Genomic DNA, 21,579 nt, shown 5'->3' on the forward strand with positions numbered 1-21,579 from the left:
TCCAACTAAGTTTTACTCAGAGTAGACCTGCTGAAATTAATAGACCTAAGTGAGGCATGTGGCTACTCCAAGTATGACTAACACTGGATACAACCCATCATCAATCTCTCCTGTGTTGTAGTTGGTCCAGCAAATTTTTCACAGGCATGCAGAATGAGCAAAACTCTTTTAGCATTCCTAGAAGCTCAAACTGAAATTTAAAACTTTTACCTTTGCCTCTCAAACATCACAATCTGAAAAAAGGAATACCAGGAACAAAGTTAGACTTCCTAATGCTCTACCTTTTGACTTATTGACTGGAAAGTGGTTCTTCAGTCAACTGTCACCCACAGGAGGACGCTGATACAGTCATGAACTAAACAGGCTACCTTGGATGACAAGCAATTACATTTAGAAAGCAGGAAAATATTACCTACCTGATATTGAGATATGTTAACATTTGCAGATTTTTAATTGCTTCAGGGATTGATTTGATGCAGTTGTGATAGAGGTTCAATGTCTCAAGTGGTGAAAACTGCAACACATCAGGAGGAATTTCAGTAAATCTGTTCTTGGAGAGATCTAAAAAAAAGAGAGGAGGAGAAAAGACATTTCCACGGCTCAGTCTTCTAGTTTACATTTGAGAGATGTGCAAGAAATGTGCTGTTCTTAAACGATGGCAAAAGCTTTAGTAGAATTGTTAGGCAATTTTATTTTGGAAATTAAAGCACAGATAGATGAAAAATCAAGCATCCACAGTCTATATAGATTGGAATCATCTTCTGCTCATTTCAAATTCTGGGGATAGAAGGGAACTCCCTTCCACCAGTATTTAGATAAATTAAGTAGGTAAGATAGGCTTTTGTAAAATGTAATATGGCACACTTCTCCTTAATTCTAAAAATATTCTCCCGCCAAGTCACTATTTTGCACTTTCAGTGATCTAGTAAAGAACAAAGGAAATCCCGCAAGCCTGAAGTTTGCCTGTCCAATGCTCTTGGAGAGGAAAGAAAGGAGCCACAGTTCCCTCTCAGTAACCCATCAAGCAAAGCAACTCCAGCAAACTCTTGTTCCATCAGCAATTGATTTGTCCTAAGAAAAGGCATCCACCTCTGAAAAACTAATTTCTTCCATGAAGCATTTGGATTTGGATTAGCCACTTAATCTTTCTCCCAAACTTGAGAGCAGCCTAAGAACACACAATAGAACTCATTCCTGCAGGAGGCAGTGACAGCCACCAACTTGGATAGTGAAGCCCACAACTTATGTGCATTTAATTGTGCACATTCAGCTTTAAACACTTGGCAAAATAATAATAAATAAATAAAAAGTGAGCATAAAGGTGGGCATGGGGGGGGGGGGGAGAGACCTTATTCATCCGAAGATCTCAGGGCGGTTCACAGCAAATAAAATACAAAATAAAAACACAAAATGCATAGTAAATGCAAAGCAAACCAATAACCCCCCTCCCTTATTTAAAAGGCTGTAGAATATTAATCATCCAAAGGCCTGGTAGAAAAGGAATATTTTGTCTGGCACCTAAAGATGCATAATAAAGCCGACAGACGAGCCTTCTTGAAGAGAGCATTCCAATGGGAAGCCATTGCAGAAAACACCCGTTCTCATGTTGCCACACTCTGGAACACTTGTGGAGGAGACACGTGAAGAAGGGTATAAGATGATGATTGCAGGGCTTTGGTCAGTTCATTTGGGAAAGACAGTCCTTGAGGTAGGGACGCGAGTGGCGCTGTGGTCTAAACCACTGAGCCTTGGGCTTGCCAATCAAAAGGTTGTGAGCTACCGTTGAGGTTCCAGCTCCTGCCAACCTAGCAGTTTGACAGCATGCCCAAAAGTGCAAGTAGATTAATAGGTACCACTCCGGGGGGAAGGTAAACGGCGTTTCTGTGCGTTGCTCTGGTGCCAGTGTTCCGTTGCACCAGAAGCGGCTTAGTCATGACCCAGAATGACCCAGATGACCCAGAAAAACTGTCTGCGGAGTGGACAAACGCCGGCTCCCTCGGCCTGTAAAGCGGGATGAGTGCCGCAACCCCAGAGTAGTTCGCGACTGGACGTAACTGTCAGGGGTCCCTTTACCTTTAGCCCTTGAGGTATTGCAGTCCTGAGTTGCTTAAGGGTTTTAGGTAAAAATCAGCACTTTGAACTGGGCCCAGAACATAATTACCATATTTTTGCTCTATAAGACTCACTTTTTCCCTCCTAAAAAGTAAGGGGAAATGTGTGTGCGTCTTATGCAGCAAATGCAGACTGCGCAGCTATCCCAGAAGCCAGAACAGCAAGAGGGATCGCTGTGCAGTGAAAGCAGCAATCCCTCTTGCTGTTCTGGCTTCTGAGATTCAGAATATTTTTTTTCTTGTTTTCCTCCTCCAAAAACTAGGTGCGGTCTTGTGGTCTGGTGCGTCTTATAGAGCGAAAAATACGGTAGCAACCAGTGCAGTCAAGCCTCGATTGGTGCATTAGGCTCTAATCATCTTGCCCCAGCGGGCAACCTGGCTGCCAAATTCTGTGCCAGCTGAAGTTTCCAAACTGTCTTTAGGGGCAGCCCTACATTATTTGCAGTAATATAACCTAGAGGTTACCAAAGCATAGATAACAGAAGTTGGGCTATCCCTGTACATATAGGGGCACAGCTGGGCCACCAGCCAAAGCTGATGAAGGGAATCCATGCCACCAAGGACATCAGAACCCCAAGAGACAGCAAAGGATCCAGAAGTACCCCCGATCGACCCCATCCAGAGCAGGCAACCTCCCATCCATCCAATCTAGCAAAACACCTGCTAACAGTGCCTCAGTCTTATAAGATTGAGCTTGAGTGTGTTGACTCTCATCCAGTTCATTACCAAGGCAAGACAACGGTCCAGCACAGACAGTGCCACATCTGCAAGAGTTTCTTTCAGATTTTTGTAGCTGCAGTTAGTCAGGGACCTGCCCTACCAGGCCAAGTGGAAAAGGCCTTTCAAGCAGGGAACAGGTCCTCCACTTGCCATTGAACCCAATGTGTTTCGACTAAATGCAATTTATTGTTTCGGTGCAATCCCAGGAACATAACCCCCATCTATGTTGCAGGCTTACAGTACTCTGTTTCTATGGTCAGAAGCAGTTATGCTTCTGAATACCAACTGCTGGAAACCACAGGAGGGGGAGTGCTTTTATACTCAAGTCCTGCTTGTGGGTTTCATACAAGCATCTGGATGGCCACTGTGAGAATAGGATGCTGAACTAGTTGACCTGATCCACTAAGTACAATTTTTGTTCTTGTATTTATAATCACATTAGGGAAAGGGACATAGCTCAGTGGTAGAGCATCTGTTTTGCATACAGAAGGTCTGAGGTTCAATCCCTGACATCTCCAGGTAGGTGGAAAGATGCTGCCAGTCAATGTAGACAACACTAAACCAGTGTTCAAAATTCGCCAGGTGCCAGACACATTTTGCACATGGCTATCAGCCAGTTGTGACCAAGTGAAGATGCCTAGGCACCAGGATGGAGCCTGAAGTCTCCACCATCTGGAAGTGCATGCCTGGAGATCCTTGGATCTTGACTGCTTTCACACACTAGCAACACATCCTGTAATTCCATCCATTATATTTTATCTGCACAATCAGAACAAATGTTAGGAACCCAAAGGTCATATTGAAAAATACAACTATTGAGCCATCTGGTCCAAAAATGACAACTAGACATTCTGTTTTGGCAACTGTGACCCTGTTTTAAGGAACCATTTGGGGTCTGGCTTATATATCGGAGTTTCAAACGGTGAACTAAACGAGATGGACCATTTGTCTTGTTCAGTATAAGGCAACCTGTTGCGTTCATATTTGTTACAAGTGCTGCTCTACCACCATCATGACCAATCCTCCTTATCCTCCCTCCTCCACAACTGTTGCTTGAGGCTAAGGCAAGCACCTAAATCTTATTTGAACATGATATTCTGTAAAGAACGGTGAACACTGATGTATACAGATACATAATACTCAGCATGAAGAAGATATTCTGCAAAAACTGTTGGAATAAAATGTATGAGAGATGCACGTGAGAACAAAACTAGGCTATGAAATGCCCACATTATCTATGGAAAACTCAGCTGTGCATATCTTTAAAATGATTCTTTGTAGATAGTTCTTCTGTGTCTCTTCTGGTTTAATAGTTCTTTTCAAAGGGTGGGAGAAAGCATCAGCAAGAACTATAGGATCAAGTATTGCTGCATCCTAACTTTTACATGTGAAATAAATAAGAAATACTTCTTTGACTTCATCCCTTTGTGTTCTCCAATGTCACATAACCTCAAAAGCTTGATTAATAATTATTAAAGCCACAGTGTTTCCTTCCTTGTCTGTAGACTACAGACATCATTCTATTCTGCCAGAAACACGGAAGTGAGAACAGATAAGTACTCTCCTGTTTCACACAGAAAAATCACAGCTTTGTACAGAATCAGAAAAGTCATTTGCCTGAGGCTATATAGGAAGACACCTTGGAGTGTAAATTCAAAGAAAAATATTTTTGCAATAAGTCTAGTATTTTACCATCAAATATGATAAACCTTTTCACTAACAATCTCAAAGATTTTTAGGGTAACTTTCTCCAGGATAGCTAGGTATGGTGTTGTTGTTTTTAACAACACTGTATTTTAAATAGTCATAACTAGCCGTGCAAATAAGCCCAACTGGCTTTCAAGAATGTCACACTGCCTGCAGGAGGGTGGCTGGAGAGGGATGGAAAATCCTGTTCCACCTGCCTATTTCGTTTTTATTCTATCAGCCCACTTGGCCTCCATGCTGGGTGGGAAGAGGATTGACGGAGCATTCTACCTTCCACCCCCCCCCCAGCGCCCTCTAGCGTGCACACAATTATTTTATGTCAGCCCACTCAGTTACCTGCATGCAATTATTTATTTTATTTGCATATTTATAAACTGCTTCATATCAGTTACCAAGTGCTGTACAATAAAATAAAATATACAAAATTTCTAGTGCGTACTAAGTACACCTCTGAGGCAAGCAGTACCCTGGCATTGCGTCATCTGAGCTCAGTTGCCATGCATGGACAGATGGCACAAGGTGGTGTCTTTGATCCCTTGTCACTAATGGATGCCAGGCCAGTGCTTAAATATAAAGCTAGTCATAGTCAAGAAAACAAATCAGCTGCAGTGCAAAGTATAAAACCATAGCAGCAGGATAGAGAGGTTAAAACTTCCCAGAGAATAGCTGATGCCAAAAATACCTTCTCTAGAAAGGGAGCCATAACCAGAAAGGCCCTTTTCTTTTATTTGCCACTTTAGCAGGTTCATGTGGCAGACACTCCTCCATGTACTACAGATGGAAATGCTTTTATAATGCTAGAGGTCACAGGACTGGGTAGCCACATTCAATTATTTTCTTCTATCCTCCCTGTTCTTCCCCAACCTTTATTCGTACCATGTGTATTTGAAATCATGTGTATCATAAACCATGATGATAAAATTGTCAACTACCTGCAAGACAAAAATTACTAAATGCATTGTGTGTGTGTTTCCTACCATTCACACATTAGCAACAGCAATGTATGTAAAAACACTTCACAATGTATCGTTAAGAACTTTAGTCTAAAAATTCTATATACCGTATTTTTCGCTGTATAAGACGCACTTTTTCCCTCCTAAAAAGTAAGGGGAAATGTGTGTGCGTCTTATGGAGCGAGTGCAGGCTGAGCGGCTATCCCAGAAGCCAGAGCAGCGAGAGGGATCGCTGCGCAGTGCTCCCTCTTGCTGTTCTAGCTTCTGGCTTAGCCCCTCAGTCCTTTCCCCCACCTCCCAGAAAAGCCTCCAAGAGCCACGCTCCCTTTAAAGAGCACGCGGAGTGTGTATGCAGCTCTTGGGGGCTTTTCCCCAAGGAGGAAAATCCTGCAAGTGCCGCACACATGCTCCACGCGGCTCTGCTGAGCAGAGCCTGGGATGCACACAGGCTCTATTCAGCGCTCCCTTTAAAGAATTTTTTTTTCTTGCATCCCCCCTCTAAAAACTAGGTGCGTCTTATGGTCAGGTGCGTCCTATGGGGTGAAAAATACGGTGCACTGACAGCTAAAGCCACTCCACTGGCGGATCAACTTGGGGCCTGGTCAGCATATTTCTTTAAATATCTGTCAGAAATATCTGTCAGACCACAAGACATGTGTGCGTATGTGTGTTCCTAAAGTGAAATAGGGAAACTGCAAAACTGCAGTTTTGTGTGTTTGCGCATGTGTGCGCCCACCCCTCTTCGCTGTGGAAGGTGATAACCAGATACCCATGAATTCAGGTTTTCTTCCAAAGTGGGCATCTAAACAACTACGTCAAATATAGCTAACAGAAATTCTCAGGCACCTTTAATTTAATTTGTCAATACAGTCATACTTCGGGTTAAATATGCTTCTGGTTGAGCGCTTTCGGGGTTGTGCTCTGTGGTGACCCATAAGTAACAGAATGCATTACTTCTGGGTTTCGCCGCTCGCGCATGCGCAGATGGTCAAAATGACGTCATGCATGGAAGAGGCAAATCACAACCTGCGCACGCGCGGGTTACGTTCGCTTCAGGATGTGAACGGGGATTCGGAACGGATCCTGTTCGTATCCAGAGGTACCACTGGATTAGCTGAATGGGCAACAAAACTGCAAATGGGTGTCAAATAACTGGATAGGTGCGGAGGGAAATGGTCCAAACTTCATATATGGAAGCTGATGGGATCTGAACAGGCAAGTGACTTACAGCGGTACCTCTGGTTACGAACTTAATTCGTTCTGGAGGTCCGTTCTTAACCTGAGGTACCACTTTAGCTAATGGAGCCTCTTCCACTACAGCGGCGCTGCCGCTGCCGCCGCCTGATTTCTGTTCTCATCCTGAAGCAAAGTTCTTAACCAGAGGTACTATTTATGGGTTAGCAGAGTCTGTAACCTGACATGTCTGTAACCTGAGGTACCACTGTATTAGGCAAGATCTTGTGGGTGTAGTGGATCAAAATAATAAATTCCATATGAGAGGATTGTGCAAAGGCAAATTCCTTACTAGGGATTATTACAAAGTTGCAATCAGAACTGCCCACATCTGTACGCCTTTGTATCAGTCTATTGGTCATTTTGGAGTACTGTGTACCACTTTGGTCACTGCATTTCTAAAGAAAAGAGAAACCAAAATTATCAAAGGGTTAGGAGCAATTGGGGTCTTTACTAAGGTGGCTGGGGAAAAATACCATAATTGGGGGACTTATAAAAGTATGCATGAACGAAATAAATACCCGCCCCTACATCTCTTATAACCCTACATTCCTGGTTACTCAATAAAATTGGATAGGGAGTATTTTCAGACCATACAACAGATGCAGAACAGACAAAAGAAAGTACTTCAGAGGGCAGAATTTATGGAATTTTCACTGTCACACACATTGTGGAGATCACCACTGGCTCAGATCACTTTAAAGAGGGGTTAGACAAATGAACTGGTCTTATGATGAGCCACAATGGCAAAATGCATCTTGGATGTCCAGGCACAGCATGATACCAAATTCCAGCTGCTGCATAAAAGCCAATGGAGGAGGTCTGGTCTCTTTCACCCCTTGTTCGGAAGCTCCAAAAAGCATCTGAGAAGTCTGTTGGGGACAGAATGCTGAGCTAAATCAGCCTATGGTCTAATTCAGCAGGTCTCTTCTTATGCTCTCACAGTTACAAATCCCATGTTTGTAATAAAAACACTGCACGTGGCGGGGTAGGGGTGGGGTTTGCAACACAGAATCAGCTAACCCATACTGTGCCAGACACGGGATTATAACTAAGATGGTGTAAAGGTCATTTAGACACAATGAAAGGCCTAAAAGATGAGATCATAGTAATCAATCTGCATTGCAGGAAGCCACACACTAATTACTTTCTGCCCTGCCCTCTTAATAAAATGGTAGAGTTAGCGCACTGACACCATACAAATTTGGCATAAATTATCCCAAACATTTCCAAATACCTGCTACTGTAATGAGGCACACTGGCTATTATTAACCTATCTACAAATATGCATGTCTTTGTTCTTCAGGTGAACTATGCAACTACCTCCAGCATACAAATAATGATAAGTTTGTTTACAGCATGTGCATGTTGCAAAGAAGGTCAGAAGAGCAACTGGGTAGTAGGGGTGTGGAACTCTACAAAGTAGTTATCCAGTTAATCTAGCACTCTTCAGGAGTTCCTCAGGAATGCAGGTGTCTATTCTTATGCTACACAGCCCATGTGTGTCATGAAAGCATTACATGTGTGTAAGTAGGTAACTGTTTTGTTTAATGAGACAGATACAGCTGGCTTAGGAAAACACCAACCCAAATACTATCGTCTATTCACTTGTCCCAAACCCCTCGATGGTGCTTCTTAATCTAATCTTCCCCCTTAAATCCAGACTCAGCAAAAGTCTCTTCAAAGCCACAATCCTTTCCGCTCTCAGGCATCCCCAGTAGCAATAATCAAGTTACTTCAAAGCAGCATGGATTTGATTTAAATCAAATCAATTTAAATCATGAGTTAAATCTCTAGTCAGTAAGACTTGATTTAAATCCCTAGTCAGTAAGACTTAATTTAAATCTTTCTTTCTTTTTTACATTCTTGCTGGTATAATCTTAATATTTACAACCAGAGGAAGGTTTCATTTTTGGAATAATAAATTTTCAGAGTAGCTTTTACAGTTATATCAAAAATTACTGATTTGGTCATACTATTAGAAATACCGTACATAGACAGATAATTATGAAATGATTGTGAAGTTTAATAAGTTAACTCTTTATATTTGGACAACTTTTCTGCTGTACTTTATTGGAAGGAAAAAAATAATAATTTCCTTAATAACAATTTAAACAATTTATTTAACTAAAGCAATAACATTATAGCATACATATTCATGTTCATTAACTGATGTGGTTAAACGTGTGTGTGTTTTAGTTTTAGTACACATGAAAAACTTAAAACAAATCCTTATTTCCTGATGAATAGCCTTTGGACTATGATGTAGCTTAAATAAAAAACTATCTTTAGAAAGATTTTTCCTCCAAAAGCATTTTATTTTAAAAATCTGATTTAAATCAAAAAAATCTGATTTATATATAAAAAAAACATATTTTTAAAAAATAAAAATAAAAAATCATTGATTTTTATCTACCCTACTTCAAAGCCTTGGAGGTCCACCATCTCAGTGCTGTCTGAAGGCCAGTACTCAAGCATATAAATTTTGCATCCCTCATTACAGGGGCAACCTCCCAACTGTATGCTTGAACAACCCTCAAAGTCGCCTCATGTGCACAGGAACACTAGCACCAATTTAGGACTGCATTCATTAATACAACCACGAAGCAGTACTTCCAAATGTGTGCAAGTCTTCCCGTTTCCTCAATAAAACATATCCATGATGATAGATTGGGCAAGAGATGTAGGACATAACGTAATGTTTGAGGATTGGGAAAGATTGTGGAAGAAAGGGGTCAAGTTCACTGCATGTACAATGTTAAAGGAAAACATAATGAAAATGATGTATAGATGGTATCTGACCCCTGTTAAATTAGCAAATATTTATCATAACTGTGATAATCTATGTTGGAAATGTAAAGAAAAAGAAGGTACCTTCTATCATATGTAGTGGACTTCTGGTAAAAGATTTATAATGAATTGGAAAAAAAGTTGAAATATACATTTATAAAGAAACCAGAGGCCTTTCTCCTTGGAATAACAGGTTTGGAATTGCCCAAGAAATATGTTAAATTATTTTTGTATGCCACAACTGCTGCTCGAATCTTATTAGCTAGGAAGTGGAAAACGCAAGAAGTACCAACAGTGGAAGAATGGCAGATGAAGATGATGGATCTTTCAGAGCTAGCCGACATGACTGGAAGAGTCCGTGACCAGAAGGAGGAGGAGTACCAGGAAAAATGTACGAAATTTAATGATTATTTAGTTAAATATGTTAAGTTAAACTAATTGGAAAAAGCTTGCAATTACCAGATAGACTTAGGATTTAAATATGTAACATGATGAATTAATATGTTTAATGCTGAATTGGAGAGAAAGAAAGATGTTAAGTGATTAAGTTAATTTTATAAGAATACTGATTTGGAAAACCGTTAAAATGATATGCATTGAAATTTAACCAGGGGGATACGAGGAAGTCACTTAACAATGTTAATAAGATTAGTTTTAATAAGGTTATGATTTATGTTTGTTTGTTTATAATTTTGTGAAAATCAATAAAAATTTTGAAAAAAATAAAATAAAACACATCCATGGAACACAAAAAATGGCAAGGGTTCATGTTCCACACAACACAATCTCTGGATTTACACTTAAAAAGCCTATCACTCAAATGGCAGCAAAAGTGTTGCACATTAGTAAGGTTAACTTTCTGGCTGCTAAGGGGTTTGGAGTTTCAGAGCATGAACACACACACACGAATTATGTCAAAATATGCTGCTTGCTTATCACTCAAACTGAAAAGTTCCACTGTATATCTTTCCAAGTTGTCGAAGCCACAGATCAGGATTGGGCCGCTAAAGAAATCCATTCAAACTGAAGGAAGAAAAGATATTGCTGCATTTAAGGTGGTCATCATAGATGTGCACTAAGGAGTATCCTGCTTTGCATATTGACCTACAGACCATATTCTTTTCGATACTAATCCTATCTTTCAGTTATTAAAAAACTTGCAATATACTGAACATAGTGTAAATTCCAAGGAAGTCATCAAAGAGGGGTTTCTGTTCTTAAGCAGGTAGTTATGCCCTGCTGAATTCCATTTCTTGTAAAGCTTGGCTATTTGTCAAGTGATGATTAGCTTAGCCTAGAAATATGAACTGGCAATCTTTATCAGAGTTTATATACTGCTCTAGCAAAGACTTGTTATGATGTAAAGCAAGTTTGCTATTCAGTTGCAGGGGAAAGGCAGAGGGGTGAGTTGAGGTGAAGTTTTACCCTTCTGGAAGAATCAATATGGTACTTTTTTATTCTTTTTAGATAAAGTCTTTTGAGGCTGTTACAGAAAAACAGTGCCACACAGTTTACTTACCTTGAGTCCATTTCTTTGCTCTTTAATGAGGGTTAAAAAGAACGCTCAAGAATCTTGAGTCACTAGTGGGTCTGGCAACACATAAACCCTATTGAAGACTGTGCAGAAGATTGGTTATCCACAATAAGGGATGAGAGGCATGTACCTATCATTCCCCGAATCTGATATTTTAATGGCAAACAAATATAACTTGGTTCCAAACGAAGGGTAACAAGTCCTATTGAAAAGCTTCTATAGTATGAAGGGGTTGAAGTTTTTTCTGTTGTGAACCATCCCGGGATCGTCAGATGAAGGATGTTATGTTATACTATAATAATTACTACTACTACTACTACTACTACTAATAATAATAATAATAATAAAGTAGCTATACATTATTGTATGCCTGGCATTCATGGCTTCCTCATACTGCTGGAAGAAAGAGGAAGTTTTGGGCACAATTGTATAGTCTTTAGGAGAGCATCCTAGCAGTGTTCGAAATTCCTCAAGTGCCAGGTGTTTTTGCAACTGGTGCAAGTCCAATTGTGACATGGAGATCTCTGGGTGCCAGGTTGGCAACTGACATCCCATCTGGCAGGCCCCTCCAGCTTTCTTAAGCAGGTAAGCAGAAGGGCTTATTTATAGCATTTATATCCCACCTATTCATCCAAGAAGTACAAGTTCACCTCGCTCCTTGGTTAAACCCTACAATGACCCTGTGAGGTTAAGATGCTGTGACTGGCCTAAGGTCAGCCAGTGAGCTTTATGACTGCATGGGGATTTGAACCAGGTCTAAATCCAACACTCTAACAACGGCACCACACTGGGTACCTGGAGTACTTCTGCTATGGGGCAGCCATATAAATTTAGTAGGTAAATAAATAAATACGGAGAAAGCAAAATGTCACTTAGAGAAGGATCTGAAATATTCTCCTTCAAGCCTGCATTTGTTTTATTCTGGATTTTTTAATTTGATGTTTTTATCTGCCTTGAGATTTTTTTCTCTTTAAAATATAAAGCAGTATAGGAATGAAATTAATAATAGTAAGAAATTTCACTGGCGACCATAACCCAAGTTTAAGGTGCTGTTTGGCAATAGATATATGAATGATTTTCTAACACTCCACCATAGGAGCCATGGGATACTACAGATCTCACCCTCTTCAGGTAGAGAAGGGGATGCCCTTGGAAACTCATTTCCTGCCAACATGGAATGAACCATTGCTGGTGCTTCCCGGCATTTAGAGCTCCAATGGTGGAAAGGGCAAAAATGGGCCGTTAGGATTGGGGTTCCAAATCCCTCTCATTCTCTCAAAATAGTCCTAGAATGTTGGGGAAGTATGTTGGCCCTGAGATCAACATACAGATTTTCCTCCTCATTAGCCCCAACAGGAATAAAATCTATTTAAAATAAAGAAAGGAACAGGGGAAGAATAAAAATTCCCTCCCCACAACTTCCACCTTGGTGGCAAGAGCCCGACAAGGTTTTGGATTTGGTGGTTCATCCACCTCCCACCCTCATCCCTGCTCTGGCTGGCTGGTTGTTTTTTCCTGCCTGTGCTGCAGTAGATTCGCATGGCATTTGGTGAACACTATGTTTGGGTCAAGAGGGCACTTTCAAACACAGACATTCTTGTAGCGGGAAGTACACAACTAAATCTGAGGCTTCTTGTCATCCAGCACTGTTCATTCCTAAAGAATTGGAAGAACTCACATTTGAAAAATCTGTCTATTTCTTTGCTGGCTTATCTACCCTGGACCAGAACAGAAGGACCTTGAATAATGATCTATTCTATGTGCTTATGCTCAGACTGAAGCCGTAATAGTTCATTTGTTGACATCTGTCATTTTCACAATACTCAGTTGCAATGTCAGAGAAAGATATTAATTCATTTTCAAAGAAGGGAAATTATATTTTCTTGTTGCTAAGGGATAGGGCTTATGTTTCTATGTAAGGGGGGTGGGGTGGGGAGATACTAGTATGTAAGCACCATGTCAGTGATTCAACTAATCTCAAGAAAAAGCCCATAATGCCAGGTTCTATTGTTGCTGTTACTGAAGGCATCTCCCTTGCACCAGTGCCAAAACCAGCATAAATTATATTTTATTGACAAATTTTATTGACATATTTACAAATTTGTCCAAACATAAATAATAAAACATGACTTAACTGACAAAAAGTGAATTATAGGGGGGACTTAAATACAAAATACATCATTTAAAAATACATAATAATGAAGTGACTACAGTAAACCAGTTCTATGGATTCTTCAGTCAATCCACTTGGAAAACACAAATAATAGAAGTGAACTAAAGGGTATTGCAATATACCATATTGCAATATATGTTGTGGGTATTTCTCTTTCATTTGTTCTTTCATTTGAATATTTAATAAAACTGTACCATACAGTATAAAGATTATACTGGTTTTCTTTCTCCCCTCTCTGAAAAAAATAATACTTAAGGGAATCTTACATACTTTTGGTTTGCTAGGCTATACTCAAAATATGTCAAGAACCTTTGTAGTAAAATGCTGGCTATCACAATAACATATTTGGCTTTTCCAAGTCCATGGTGTTGCTATGCCTAATCTTACGAAAAGAACATTACCACACCCAACGTTTTTATAGAAAGGCAACATGCCTCGGAAAGACCTTAGCAAAACTTCTTAGTGCTTCTAATAGGCACAATTCTGGCAAAAGTCTGTCTGGTCATTATACCTAATGAAGGCCATTATATCTAAGGAGGCTGATAATGGAACAGTTTATTTGCCAGTAGTTTGCCACGGAATACGAGTTAGAGAAACCAACTAAAAGACCCAGCAGAACATAATTAATGTGAACATGATCCCCAAGAAGGTTCCTTAACAGAAAATGGTACTAGAAAATGAAATGCTATTCAACGGCCACCAGCGGTCCGAATTCCATTAATATTTCAAATAAGGAGAAAGAATCTAAACAGAAAAGTATGCTTTGGGCCAGACGTGAGGATGCAGCCTTCTGGGGCACTAATTGTACTACTTCTCAGCAGATGAAAGTAAATCATGACTAAAGCCTTTGCCTTAATTGTCCACAAAGAGGAAGGAGGGTTTAAGGTCCACTGAACAAAGACATAAATGGATATTATTATTATTTTATTAATGCAGGGAGAAACATGTTATATAACCTCAAAGTGTTCCTTTGAAAGATGGCACAAAACAACAACAGGATGGCAGGACAGCAACTAAAGAGTATTTGCACAAAGCCCTGAAGGATGACTAATGTCATGAGAAAGAAAAGGGGAGTTGTTAATTCACCGGGGCTTCTTGGTAGCTTTTGATACGATTATCTGAGGTGGACTGGAAGTACTGTGTGGTGCTGGTGGAAAACTGTATACAGTGGTACCTTGGGTGGTACCTCGGGTTAAGAACTTAATTCGTTCTAGAGGTCCATTCTTAACCTGAAACTGTTCTTAACCTGAAGCACCACTTTAGCTAATGGGGCCTCCCACTGCCACCGTGCCACTGCCGCGCGATTTCTGTTCTCATCCTGAAACAAAGTTCTTAACCCGAGGTACTATTTCTGGGTTAGCGGAGTCTGTAACCTGAAGCGTCTGTAACCTGAAGCGTCTGTAACACACTGTATGTGTGTGTGTCCTCTACTCTGGGTCACTGAAGGGACTGTATACATGTGAAGGTAATAGATGGCTAATGAAAGACCCTGTGTGAGAGTCAGGGATTCTTTTTATTTCTGTTTTCGTTTCTATCTAGATTTGTTTCTTGTATCTTATTGTACTATGAAAAAGCTTTAATAGAATTTTATGAGGAAAGAGAAAAAGAAAAGGGGGGAGCAGTATAGATTAGTGGCCTTTAACTGTTGGGTTGGGACCACGACTGCAGGGTTAGGCAACCTAAGGCCCATGGGCCGGAAGCGGCCCATGGAGGCTGTTTAACCAGCCCAAGAGCCACCCCTGAACCGAGCCGCCTGTTCAGCAAGTCCCCGCATGCGGCGCTAAACTGGCCTAGCGTGGCACAGGGACTCTCTTCTGCGGCTCCAGAAATCGCTTCTGCGCATGCCCAGACGCCGGAAATTGAATCTGTGCATGTCCGCGGCACTGGAAATCGCTTCTGCACATGCCCAGATAATGAAAATCGCTTCTGCACAGGTGCAATTTTTGGCATCTGGGCATGCATAGAAGCGATTTCTGGCGCCACAGCCATGAGCAGATGCAATTTCCGGCGTCAAGCTGCACCGGTCCGGCCCATGGAAGATCTCCGCGGGAATGATCCGGCCCATGCCCAGTAAGCCTTGCCGACCCCTGCACTACTGCATCACGGCCTGATTTAAAGAGAGTCACAACAGCACTACCATCATGCAAATAAATGGCAGAGGGTCTCCAAATACATGTTTGGTTTGAAGAAGATTCCTAAGTTTGAAAAAGTTAAAGACTACAGATCTAGTTTATCTCTGAAGCTGCTGCTGAATACAGTGTAAGCATGGAATTTAGTCTGTTTTTTGTGTGATTTTCGTAATGGCAGGAGTCCAGATTTTTCTTCTCATATGGTTGCGGCTTACCCCCATTCTTTTGCATGTTCCAGAGTGAAAAGAAAATACTTAAGATTATTTATTTAACAATTATATAGTTTGCTATTGATAGCTGACAAGACTGAGGGTAACTAGTCAAGTGTCTGCAGCACTGAAGAGGATTCCAAGCCTCAAAACCCCATGACTGCCATACAAGGCTCTGAAGAGGTTTATTTGAACTTATTTGTCCTGGCACATCACACAAGCAGGGCAATTCTCCAAACAAAAAGCAAATGAAGTAACTTTCAAGTTTTGGCATCCAAAACATGCAAGATGCATCGTTAAATTATATTTCACCACTTCATTTCAAGAGCCCTCTAACCATGGGCAGCCCAAGCTACATTTTGCTCCTTGCGCCCTAAGCCAACATCGCCCACGCATCACATTTTTTCTCTTTGCAATTATGAATGTTATAAGCCTAGTTTTAAAAAGCAGTACTCAGGAAGCCACATTCTATTCCTGTTAAACAAGAAACAGGGAGAACATGAACTCAGTGTATCTGCCTGTATAATAAGCTGAGGCTTTCACATTCTGCTGGACTCTACCTTAAGGATTTATGCCCTATTTTAATAAAAATCTATTCATGAAATATGGAATATCCTGGAATTTCAGGGGAAAGATGCACACCCTTCTCACAACAGAACACAGTGTCATTTGTTCTCCACAACGTCTCCTGCTTAAGAGAGCAGTCCTGGGTTACTGCAGAACCAGGGAGTGAACCCGTTATGAAATACATATAGTGACCTAATATGAGCCTTGTGTCCACATATTCTGTTCTTTTGCCACCTCAACCCTCCTCAGCATACTGTGATTAATCCAGGAAGTCTTTAATCAAAAATCAGCATCCCGTTATGTCCAAGTCAGGAAACTACGCTTGCCAAGATAGAACAAGCCAAGCTCTTTAACCAGCTTCAATCCTGACACTTCTGCCTTTTAAATAATAATAATAATAATAATAATAATAATTTATTATTTGTACCCCGCCCATCTGGCTGGGTTTCCCCAGCCACTCTGGGCGGCTTCCAACAGAGATGAAAAATACACTAAAATATCACATATTAAAAACTTCCCTGAACAGGGCTGCCTTCAGATGTTTTCTGAATGTCAGGTAGTTGTCCATCGCCTTGACATCCGATGGGAGGGCATTCCACAGGGCGGGCGCCACCACCGAGAAGGCCCTCTGCCTGGTTCCCTGTAGCTTTGCTTCTCGCAATGAGGGAACCGCCAGAAGGCCCTCGGAGCTGGACCTCAGTGTCCGGGCAGACCGATGGGGGAGGAGACGCTCCTTCAGATATACTGGACCGAGGCCATTTAGGGCTTTAAAGGTCAGCACCAACACTTTGAATTGTGCTCGGAAACGTACTGGGAGCCAATGTAGGTCTTTCAAGACCGGTGTTATATGGTCTCGGCGGCCGCTCCCAGTCACCAGTCTAGCTGCCGCATTCTGGATTAGTTGTAGTTTCCGGGTCACCTTCAAAGGTAGCCCCACGTAGAGCGCATTGCAGTAGTCCAAGCGGGAGATAACCAGAGCATGTACCACTCTGGCGAGACAGTCTGCAGGCAGATAGGGTCTCAGCCTACGTACCAGATGGAGCTGGTAAACAGCTGCCCTGGATACAGATTTGACCTGTGCCTCCATGGACAGCTGTGAGTCCAAAATGACCCCCAGGCTGCGCACCTGGTCCTTCAGGGGCACAGTTACCCCATTCAGGACCAGGGAATCCTCCACACCTGCCCGCCTCCTGTCCCCCAAAAACAGTACTTCTGTCTTATCAGGATTCAACCTCAATCTGTTAGCCGCCATCCATCCTCCAACCGCCTCCAGGCACTCACACAGGACCTTCACCGCCTTCACTGGTTCTGATTTGAAAGAGAGGTAGAGCTGGGTATCATCTGCATACTGATGAACACCCAGCCCAAACCTCCTGATGATCCCTCCCAGCGGCTGCATGTAGATGTTGAAAAGCATGGGGGAGAGGACAGAACCCTGAGGCACCCCACAAGTGAGAGCCCAGGGGTCTGAACACTCATCCCCCACCACCACTTTCTGAACACGGCCCAGGAGGAAGGAGCGGAACCACTGTATGACAGTGCCCCCAGCTCCCAGCCTCTCAAGACGGTCCAGAAGGATGTCATGGTCGATAGTATCAAACGCCGCTGAGAGATCCAGCAGAACTAGGAAACAGCTCTCACCTTTGTCCCTAGCCCGCCGGAGGTCATCAACCAGTGCGACCAAGGCAGTTTCAGTCCCATGATGAGGCCTGAATCCCGACTGGAAGGGATCCAAATGGTCCGCTTCTTCCAGGCGTGCCTGGAGTTGTTCAGCAACCACTCGCTCAATCACCTTGCCCAAGAATGGAAGGTTTGAGACTGGGCGATAATTGGCCATCGTGGCCGCATCTAGAGATGGTTTTTTAAGAAGCGGTTTAATAACCGCCTCTTTCAGCGGGTCTGGGAAGGCTCCCTCACGGAGGGAAGCATTCACCACCCCACGAAGCCCATCGCCCAGTCCTTCCCGGCTAGCTTTTATAAGCCAGGATGGGCAAGGATCCAGGAGACAGGTGGTTGACTTCACTCGTCCGAGCAGCCTGTCCACATCCTCGGAGGTAACAGCTTGGAATTGATCCCACACAACTTGACCAGACAGGACTCTAGCACTCTCCCGCCCCAGCCCTGCTCCCACGGTGGAGTCTACTTCTTCCCGAATCTGAGCGATTTTATCTGCAAAAAAATTTGCAAAATCATTGCAGGAGAACATGTGGCCCGTACTGGGCCCCGATGTTACAGGTGGTTCCGCTAAATTGTGAACCACCTGAAAGAGTCTCCTGCTGCTGTTTTCTGCAGATGCAATAGAGGCGGTGAAGAAAGTCTTCTTCGCCGTCGCTATCGCCACTTGGTAGGCTCGACGTTGAGCTCTAACCTGTGTCCGGTCAGATTCAGAATGGGTTATCCGCCACCGGCGCTCTAGCCGTCTCAACGATTGTTTCATTGCCCTCAGATCCGTGGAAAACCACGGGGCTCTCCGGGCTCCATGCAATCGGAGAGGGCGCTTCGGAGCCAAACAGTCAATAGCCCTGGTTAACTCCGCATTCCAGCGGGCCACCAAGGAATCGGCTGAAAGGCCATCAACATGGGATAAAGCATCCCCTACCACTCTCTGGAAACCATTTGGATCCATTAAGTGGCGGGGGCGGACCATCCGAATCGGTCCCACCTCCCTGCAGAGGGGATGGGTCGCAGAGAAGTCCAGTTGCACCAGGAAGTGATCTGACCATGGCACTTCTTTCGTTTCACTTTTACTTAGTGTCAGATCACCAACATCCGTAGAGGTAAACACCAGGTCCAAGGCATGTCCGCGGCTATGGGTTGGGCCAGACTTATTCAGGGACAGCCCCATGGAGGCCATGCTTTCCACGAAGTCCCGAGCGGCCCCTTGTAAGGTCGTGTCGGCATGGATGTTAAAATCCCCTAGGACGACCAAGCTAGGTGTCTCCAGGAGAACATCCGCCACGACCTGAAGCAGCTCGGGCAGGGAATCCTTGGTGCAGCGGGGAGGTCGGTACACCAAAAGGAATCCTGTACTGCCCCTATTGCCCAACTTCCAGAACATGCACTCAGAAAACTGGGTCTTCCCAATAGGACGCCTGGTGCAAACTAATGACTTCCTAAAAATCACTGCAACCCCCCCTCCCCGCCCACATGACCTGGGTTGCTGTGCGTAAGAGAAACCTGGTGGACAAGCAGCGGCAAGGACAGGCCCATCTGCTTCATCCAACCAAGTCTCTGTCACACATGCCAGGTCAAGTCCTCCATCCATGATCAAGTCATGGATGGCAGTGGTCTTATGAATCATTGACCTGGCATTGCACAGCAACACTTTCAGGTCATGTGGGTATCCCTTGCTGATTCTAGTATTCATCCGGTCAGGACCAGACCCGGAGGCAGGGATAGTCCTCAGACAACGACTAAACCTGCCTCCTCTGTAATGACATGGTCTGGTCTTAGCGTAACTCCTCCTCCTACCCGTGATCACTGAGATCGGTTGTCCCAGTGCATCCCCCCCTGTGGAACATGCCCCAGCCATTTTGTGGGCTGGGGCCCACTCCCCGGCAGCCCTGACCCCTCCCCTTAAGAACAAAATAACCCCTTTAAAAAACAACAGCAAAAAAGCAACAACACAAATAAAACAATACAAACAAAAAACAATAAAAATTATAAAAATTACAAAAACATAAAATCAAACAAATTCCCAGGCCCAATAAACATCCACCCCACCCCACCCCACCCCACATACAAAAAATTCAAAATAAAATTTTTAAAACATTTTAAAAGCACTCTGCACCCCTCCAGCAGTAACAGCAACTGTCCTAGTGAGGCCCGTCAGGCCCTGCTCTGGGCCAGGTGGTAAGTGGCAGGAAGGAGCAGGGCCCTCAGACACTCACATACAGGAGAGTCCTCCTGGGCAGCAGAGTCCAGCAGTCCTTATGAGGCTTCAGGCCCCGCCCCAGGCCAGATGGTGAGTGGCAGGAAGGAGCAGGGCCCTCAGACACTCACATACAGGAGAGTCCTCCTGGGCAGCAGAGCGCAGCAGTCCCTGTGAGGCTTCAGGCCCCGCCCCAGGCCAGATGGTGAGTGGCAGGAAGGAGCAGGGCCCTCAGACACTCACATACAGGAGAGTCCTCCTGGGCAGCAGAGCGCAGCAGTCCCTGTGAGGCTTCAGGCCCCGCCCCAGGCCAGATGGTGAGTGGCAAGAAGGAGCAGGGCCCTTTTAAAAGATTATAAACCCTTATTTGTTGCTGTTACTTTGCTGAGCCTGATGTGTCAGGATAAAAGTCAAAGATAATAATATTCTGCAATTATTTCATACTTTAAAAACTATTTGGGATGTGCTATTGGTCCAGAAAACAAAACCAACCATGTTACTGACATGCACCAATGGGAGCATGTTATACCTATGTTGCAACACCTGCACTGGTTGCCCATTTTCTTCTGGGCACCCTTAAAAGTGGTTGTAACTACTTTAGAAACCCTATATGGCCTGGGTCCAGGAAAATTGATAATATACCTATTCCCTTATCATTCTACGCTCTTCCTAAGATCAGAAAGAGATACCCTTCTCTGTGTCCCTCCTACTTGGCCTTGTGAAACAAGGCCAACCCTTTCCTTAGCTGTCTTTTGCCAAGTTTTTGCAAGCTAAGTATCTGCTAATTTATTTAATAGCAGTTTCATACATGCTCTCAACCCTTTCTATATTTTTAGTGTATCTTACAGTTAACTTATGTAAAACAAAATTTGTAATTATCTAATGTGATTATTAAAGTACATTTTCTACTACTGCAATAAAGTTTCTGGGGTTATTGTTTTTTTAAAAAATTATCAATTTGACCAATCAATCAAATCTTTTTGGTCAACAAAATGCCCAACCCTGCCACTCCACAACAAAGTTGAACTAGTACAAATCAAAGGGTGTGATCCTAACCTAGGTTGCTGAGGGTGGAGGGAGGCTTAAATGAACATCGGAACCACAGCTATACCTACAGCCTTGTCACACACACACGGGGGTTGCAAATTGCTGGGCTAGCTTGGAGCTGGCGCAGCAATGGTCCCTGAATCAGCCCAATGTGACAACAGCAGGACCAGCTCAGGATCCAGCAGAGAACCTGCCAATGGCACTTCTGCTTATGCAGCACAAGAATGTGTTCCATGCTGGCTGAGTTACACTGGCAACAACTTGCAGGCAGAGGCTAGAAGAGCAGGGAAGGATCATTCTGCCCAATCCAAAGTACAAATGCCACCCCCACCCTCAAAGAGGATTTGGACTGCTGTACCCTACATTATAAAATGGTAGGTCAAACACTTAAAACTTTCGTAACTCAAGAGTATTGAATCTTGAAAGGTAAACCAGCAGCTCCTTTAAGGTAAAGCAGCCTACACAAAATACAACCAAGAAACCAGGGTGGACATTTTATTGCTGCTTTCAAATTTGCTCCCCGCCCCTGCACTTG

The 21,579-nt window shown here is 43.1% G+C and overlaps 1 protein-coding gene across 4 annotated transcripts in view; it reads right to left on the minus strand.

Moving 5' to 3' along the window:
* The window catches only part of LRCH2 (leucine rich repeats and calponin homology domain containing 2), a 59,229-nt gene that overhangs the window by 31,676 nt on the left and 5,974 nt on the right, over positions 1 to 21,579 (minus strand). For all 4 annotated transcript variants that reach the window (XM_079962728.1, XM_079962727.1, XM_079962730.1 and 1 more), the window contains exon 2: positions 417 to 561. In XM_079962728.1, the coding sequence (XP_079818854.1) occupies positions 417 to 561 (145 nt within the window). The remainder of the gene's footprint in view (positions 1 to 416; positions 562 to 21,579) is intronic.

Source organism: Podarcis cretensis, assembly GCF_951804945.1.
Source record: "Podarcis cretensis genome assembly, chromosome: Z".
Lineage (NCBI taxonomy): Eukaryota > Metazoa > Chordata > Lepidosauria > Squamata > Lacertidae > Podarcis > Podarcis cretensis.